Below are 7263 nucleotides of genomic sequence, written 5' to 3' on the forward strand. Positions count from 1 at the left end.
AATAAGGTCCAGGTTGGAAAATGCTAAAATTACTTTCCACCACTGCTCTGGTTGTAGAACGGAGTGTGTGAGTGTGTCCTTAATCTCCATTCGCAGGTCATTTCACAACTTAAAAGTTTGAGTCTGCATACTAACATTCTTGCCAATATGAACACAAATAAAAAGCCTGTAATTATGAATGGACACTAGACACAGCTGAGTGTGCAGCCCCAGTAAATACAACAATAGCCTAACCACATTAATGCTAAATCAGCAGCTAAATGTCTGCAGGACGTCCCTTGTTAAAGGGTAACAGTCGGCAGCAGAGAAACAAGCTACAGTGTGAGTTAATAGTAATTGTCCAGCTTGTATTTACCTTCACTAAACTGCTGGTTTTGCTGCTGACAGCCTCAGATTATTATTCTAAGTGTCTGACAACATTATGGAAAGGATTTCTAAGGAGGTCGACCTTTCTGTTAGAGTAAGATGCTTTTTTTTATTTAAACCTAAAATCGTCGGTCAAATTTTGTTCGCTAAACCCACCAGACTCCATGTAAATTATCAGTGATTTTAGCATCGTAAAAAACACTTCATTCACACTCGACAGAAACAAAATAAAACTATGAGAAGCTGCTGTGGGTCGTCTTTCCACTTTTCCAACCATCACAGCTCTAGTTTCGGTTGAAATTAAAACACAGTTTACAGATTTACATGAGATATGCTGGCTCTATACACGCTAAAAGTCCTGATTATTTACATGGAGTCTGGTGGAGATATGCTGGCTCTATACACGCTAAAAGTCCTGATTATTTACATGGAGTCTGGTGGAGATATGCTGGCTCTATACACGCTAAAAGTCCTGATTATTTACATGGAGTCTGGTGGAGATATGCTGGCTCTATACACGCTAAAAGTCCTGATTATTTACATGGAGTCTGGTGGAGATATGCTGGCTCTATACGCTTAAAAGTCCTGATTATTTACATGGAGTCTGGTGGAGATATGCTGGCTCTATACACGCTAAAAGTCCTGATTATTTACATGGAGTCTGGTGGAGATATGCTGGCTCTATACACGCTAAAAGTCCTGATTATTTACATGGAGTCTGGTGGAGATATGCTGGCTCTATACACGCTAAAAGTCCTGATTATTTACATGGAGTCTGGTGGAGTTTGGTGATGGTGATTTCGGGGCTGTTTCACATTAAACTAAAAGGATCTTACTCTTTAACTAAAAGGTCTATCTCTGTAGGGATCCATCCCATAATGTTGTCAGACACTTATAATAATCTGAGCAGCGTGACATCAAGTTGGTTAATTCACGTACTTCAAGACCTATAGTCGAGCCGAGGACAATTTCTTTAACACGGAACGAGGAGAAAATCCAACAGACTTTACACCGAGAGCAAAAAACATTGATTTATTGAAAAGCAGTTCAGTCTGACAGGCTGTTTCAGCAGCTGTTTAAAGAGATATTTGAGCAACTCCACAGTCAAAGTAACAACATTTTGCAGCGATTGTCAGTTTCTGCTGAGTCATGGAACAAGAGGAACTGCACAGAGCCGGCCCGACCCATAACCGAACTAAGTGTCTGCTTTGGGGGCCCGTGGCTACCAGAGGGGCCCCCCAAGAGCGCTTGAAATGTCCCACAATAGAGCTCATTACAGAGCCGGTCTATTTAAAGATAGCGTTGCTGCTAATAGGTCTCACATTAGTCTTTAAAAATGTGTATTTGTACATTTATGAGTGCTTAAACTAATATTTACAATACACAAGTTGGTTAAGTGCCAAGTGCAGTGGCAACATGTTACAATGCAGAGAGTCCCCCAAACCAGATCCTGCTTAGGGCCCCCCAAAAGTCTTGGGCCGGCCCTGGAAATGCAGACTCAGAATCTAGGACACTGCACGATCTGTCATAGTCGTAGCGGTCGGCATTTAGCCTCGTGGATGTGTTAAGAGGGAAGCTAACGCTAGTTTAGCTAACAGCTAACTCTGCTAACCGCTAGCTGACAGCTTGATTCAGTCTAAAATAACATTAAGTCAAAAACTAAACACTGGGGGGGGAAAGCAGGCTACAGCTACATTAAGACTTCATAGTAATACCAATAAAGACTAGTACTGAGCGATTGTATTTTAAATGAGCACAAGTAGAACTGACCTGACAGCTGTTATATACGTTAACGCTTATTCTCAGGTTTGAGATGCCGATTTGCGATGTTTTTGGGGTCATTTTTGCTGAGTTATTTCAGACGCTTTTGCAACTTTTTTGGCAAATTTGTCGATGACGTATAAGGAACTTTTTACTGTCTTTTTTTTGGCGGCTTTATGTCGACCAAACTGTAAGTGAGAAGACTATACGATAATATATAATAAAAAAAAAAAAACACAAGTCTCCTCGGCTCGAATATAGAAAACCTTTTTGAAGTACATGAATGAACCAACTTGCTTAACTTGATGTCACGCTGCTGCTATTGCTATTATTATTATTATTATTATTATTCTAAGTGTCTGACAACATTATGGGATGGATCCCTACAGAGATAGACCTTTCAGTTAAAGAGTAAGATCCTTTTAGTTTAACATGAAACAGCCCCGAAATCACCATCACCAATCTCCACCAGACTCCATGTAAATAATCAGGACTTTTAGCGTGTATAGAGCCAGCATATCTCCACCAGACTCCATGTAAATAATCAGGACTTTTAGCGTGTATAGAGCCAGCATATCTCCACCAGACTCCATGTAAATAATCAGGACTTTTAGCATGTATAGAGCCAGCATATCTCCACCAGACTCCATGTAAATAATCAGGACTTTTAGTGTGTATAGAGCCAGCATATCTCCACCAGACTCCATGTAAATAATCAGGACTTTTAGCGTGTATAGAGCCAGCATATCTCCACCAGACTCCAGGTAAATAATCAGGACTTTTAGCGTGTATAGAGCCAGCATATCTCCACCAGACTCCATGTAAATAATCAGGACTTTTAGCGTGTATAGAGCCAGCATATCTCCACCAGACTCCATGTAAATAATCAGGACTTTTAGCGTGTATAGAGCCAGTATATCTCCACCAGACTCCATGTAAATAATCAGGACTTTTAGCGTGTATAGAGCCAGCATATCTCCACCAGACTCCATGTAAATAATCAGGACTTTTAGCGTGTATAGAGCCAGCATATCTCCACCAGACTCCATGTAAATAATCAGGACTTTTAGCGTGTATAGAGCCAGCATATCTCCACCAGACTCCATGTAAATAATCAGGACTTTTAGCGTGTATAGAGCCAGCATATCTCCACATGTAAATGGGTGAATTAAGGGTTTATTTCAACCAAACCAGAGTGGTGATTGTTGGAACAGTGGAAATATGAACCAAGACGGCTTTTGGTAGTTTAATTTAGTTTCTGTCCACTTTGAATGAAGTGTGTTTTAACGATGATAAAAGTCCTGATTATTTACATGGAGTCTGGTGGAGTTTGGTGATGGTGATTTCGGGGCTGTTTCATGTTAAACTAAAAGGATCTTACTCTTTAACTAAAAGACCTCTCTCTGTTGGGATCCATCCCATAATGTTGTCAGACTAAAAACATAAAAATGCTATGAAGACTTGTGAAAAAGCCCAGAATGGATTAGGGTAAATCCCAGCTGTGAGATGAACTTTACCTGATGATGGTGACAAACTGAGTCATGGTGAGTTCATGGGGCACCAGGAACTTTGTTTTATCCAGTGGAGGAAGATACTTCTCCCTCGCGTAGCGTTCAATTATAACCTGGGACAGTCGGTCATAGGTTAGGACAGAAAGACCACATTATAACCTGGGACAGTCGGTCATAGGTTAGGACAGAAAGACCACATTATAACCTGGGACAGTCGGTCACAGGTTAGGACAGAAAGACCACATTATAACCTGGGACAGTCGGTCACAGGTTAGGACAGAAAACAGTGTGTGTGTGTGTGTGTGTGTGTGTGTGTGTGTGTGTGTGTGTGTGTGTGTGTGTGTGTGAGATAACCTGGGACAATCCTGTAAACATTGGATAAATGGACAGAAAAACACATTTAACACCTAAGTTAGTTTAAAACAAAAAATATATATATATTTTGTTTTAAACTAACTTAGGTCAGATAGATAGATATATAGAGATATATATATATATAGAGATATATATAAGAATATATATATATATATATATTATTTTTATATATATATATATATATATATATATAGGTCCACACACACAAAAACACAGACATATAGGCCTACACACGCGCACACACTTTATCACATACATACCTTGACAACTAGCTGCTGCACGTTAACACACACACACACACACACACACACACACACACACACACACACACACACACACACACACACACACACACACACACACACACACACACACACACACACACACACACACACACACACACACACACACACACACACACACACACACTTCCGCAGCAACCTTACCGGGATCTTGTTGGGGAACTTGGACCGGATCCCCGCCACTTCTTGCTTCCTCGTAGCTGCACACAGAAACACAAAACCGTCAGCAGAGTCTCTCACAGTTTCCAAAACTACAACTCCCATCTGTGTCGCCGCGCTCGGGGCCATTTACCGAAACTCTTCCTCTGTTTGAAGGGCTTGCTCTGCACCTGGGTCTTATCAAACGGAGGCATGGTCCCGGTGCTGCTGTGGCACTGACTGAGTGTGTTACTGAGTGACTGAGTGTGTTACTGAGTGTGTGTGTGAGTGACTGAGTGTGTGTGTGACTGGCTGAGTGTGTGTGTGACTGGCTGAGAGTGTGTGTGACTGGCTGAGAGTGTGTGTGTGATAAGAGATGGAGCTGAACACGCGGTCTGAACTCGGAGCAGGGGTTAAATAGAGGCGGCGGCTGTGGCGCATCAGCTGATTAGCGCATGGCCGCAGACAGAGCGTGAATCACCGGCTGTTCAATCAAATGATAGAGACGCAGACTGGAGCTCAGACTGGCTGCAGAGACACAGAAGAGTGGGGTCAGGGGCAGAGACAGAGAAGGGGGGTCAGGGGCTGCAGAGACCCAGAGAGAGAGAGAGACAAGACTGTATGGCTGCAGCCTGGAGCGTCCCGTCTGTCCAACGGTATAGTTCAGAAGGTCAAAAATACAAAATCGACTTATTTTCCCGATGGAGTCACGGCTAAGTTTGTGACCACGTTTGTTGCAATCAATTGAAAAACGTTTAAACGTTTTAACTGTTAAAGTAACAATTTTAGCCATATGGCTATAGTTTGCTTCGCTTTGGCAGAGAGAGAGAGAGAGAGAGGATGGGCATGAAAGGGGAGAGAGAGAGAGAGAGAGAGAGAGAGAGAGAGATAGGTGAACCAGAGGGGGAGAGAGAGAGAGAGAGAGGATAGGTCTGGAACCCAGAGAGAGAGAGAGAGAGAGAGAGAGAGGGGATAGGGGTGCAGAGACCAGAGAGAGAGAGAGAGAGAGAGAGAGAGAGAGAGAGAGAGAGAGAGAGAGAGGGATCAGGGTGCAGAGACCCAGAGAGAGAGAGAGAGAGAGAGAGGGATAGGGGTGCAGAGACCAGAGAGAGAGAGAGAGAGAGAGAGAGAGGATCAGGGCCTGCAGAGACCCAGAGAGAGAGAGAGAGAGGGATCAGGGGTCTGCAGAGACCAGAGAGAGAGAGAGAGAGAGGATGAGGGCCTGCAGAGACCCAGAGAGAGAGAGAGAGAGAGAGAGAGAGAGAGAGAGGGATGAGGGCCTGCAGAGAGAGAGAGAGAGAGAGAGAGAGGGATCAGGGCCTGCAGAGATGGAGAGAGAGAGAGAGAGGGGACAGGCTGCAGAGACCGGAGAGAGAGAGAGAGAGAGGATGAGGCTGCAGAGACCGAGAGAGAGAGAGAGAGAGAGAGAGAGAGAGAGAGAGAGAGAGAGAGAGAGAGAGGATCAGGGGTGCAGAGACCCAGAGAGAGAGAGAGAGAGAGAGAGAGAGGGATCAGGGGCTGCAGAGACCCAGAGAGAGAGAGAGAGAGAGAGGGATCAGGGCCTGCAGAGACCCAGAGAGAGAGAGAGAGAGAGGGATCAGGGCTGCAGAGACCCGGGAGAGAGAGAGAGAGGGATCAGGGCTGCAGAGACCCAGAGAGAGAGAGAGAGAGAGAGAGGGATCAGGGCCTGCAGAGACCCAGAGAGAGAGAGAGAGAGAGGGATCAGGGCCTGCAGAGACCCAGAGAGAGAGAGAGAGAGAGAGAGAGAGAGAGAGAGAGAGAGAGAGAGAGAGAGAGAGAGATCAGGGGTGCAGAGAGAGAGAGAGAGAGAGAGAGAGAGAGAGAGAGAGAGAGAGAGAGAGAGAGAGAGAGAGGGATCAGGGCCTGCAGAGACCCAAAGAGAGAGAGAGAGAGAGAGGAGAGAGAGAGAGAGAGAGGAGAGAGAGAGAGATCAGGGGCTGCAGAGACCCAGAGAGAGAGAGAGAGAGAGAGAGAGAGAGAGAGAGAGAGAGAGAGAGAGAGAGAGAGAGATCAGGGGCTGCAGAGACCCAGAGAGAGAGATGCTCCATGTACAGCATATGCACTTCTTTTCACGACATTTGATAATATAATATATAATAAGTAATATAATCTAACAGTGTTTTTTTTTTTGGAGGCGTTTTTCACTGTTTTTTCATGTGAATAAGTTGTTGTTTTTTTACAGATTATTTTTGGGGGCCTTATATTTGTTGACATATTTCATATGTATTGTAAATATATTAGGTAAAGAGTAATACAAAAAAAATATATTTTCTTGTAAGTAAAATCCACTAAAATCTCCAATATTCACCAGTGCATCTAAAAACAATCCATTTGTAATTAAGTGCATCACGAACTTGAGTCTGATTCACAGAAAACGTAGGAGTTTTTTTCATTTTACTGCACGCTCTTCTCTGATTGGATAACTGTCTGTGCCATTCATTTGATCAGCCAGTGGCGCGAGAGAGTGTGCGGTAGTGGGCGGGGCTTGGCCGGGTTGATGTCAGTGTGTGCACAGTCTATGGTCAAGTGTATTTTCTGCTCGAGCCAATGTTGGATTATAAAAACATGCCTTCAAAATAAAGGTCTTTCTCAGAGAGATGAAGTCTTCACTGGCGGGAAAAACAGACGTTTCAACACTGAAATTATTAATCAGTCAAATATAATTTATATTATGGTTAATTACTTGTTATGTAATTACATATTTTTCAATCTAATTTCACGTCAATTACTTACTTACATTACAGTATTTTTTTTTGCACTATGGCCACCTCACTTTACTTAAATACTTT

At 43.4% G+C, this 7263-nt stretch overlaps 1 protein-coding gene across 1 annotated transcript in view; it reads right to left on the reverse strand.

The window, feature by feature from the left end:
• Nucleotides 1-4809, reverse strand: part of map1lc3c (microtubule-associated protein 1 light chain 3 gamma) — a 6053-nt gene extending 1244 nt beyond the window's left edge. The window contains exons 1-3 of the mRNA XM_039793896.1: nt 4608-4809; nt 4460-4515; nt 3645-3751 (exon numbers count right to left, since the gene is read on the reverse strand). Of these exons, the coding sequence (XP_039649830.1) occupies nt 3645-3751; nt 4460-4515; nt 4608-4668 (224 nt within the window). The 5' untranslated portion in view covers nt 4669-4809. The remainder of the gene's footprint in view (nt 1-3644; nt 3752-4459; nt 4516-4607) is intronic.
• Between the last annotated feature and the right edge of the window lie 2454 nt (nt 4810-7263).

This window comes from Perca fluviatilis, unplaced genomic scaffold (genome assembly GCF_010015445.1).
Source record: "Perca fluviatilis unplaced genomic scaffold, GENO_Pfluv_1.0 PFLUV_unplaced_scaf_272, whole genome shotgun sequence".
Taxonomy (NCBI): Eukaryota; Metazoa; Chordata; class Actinopteri; order Perciformes; family Percidae; genus Perca; species Perca fluviatilis.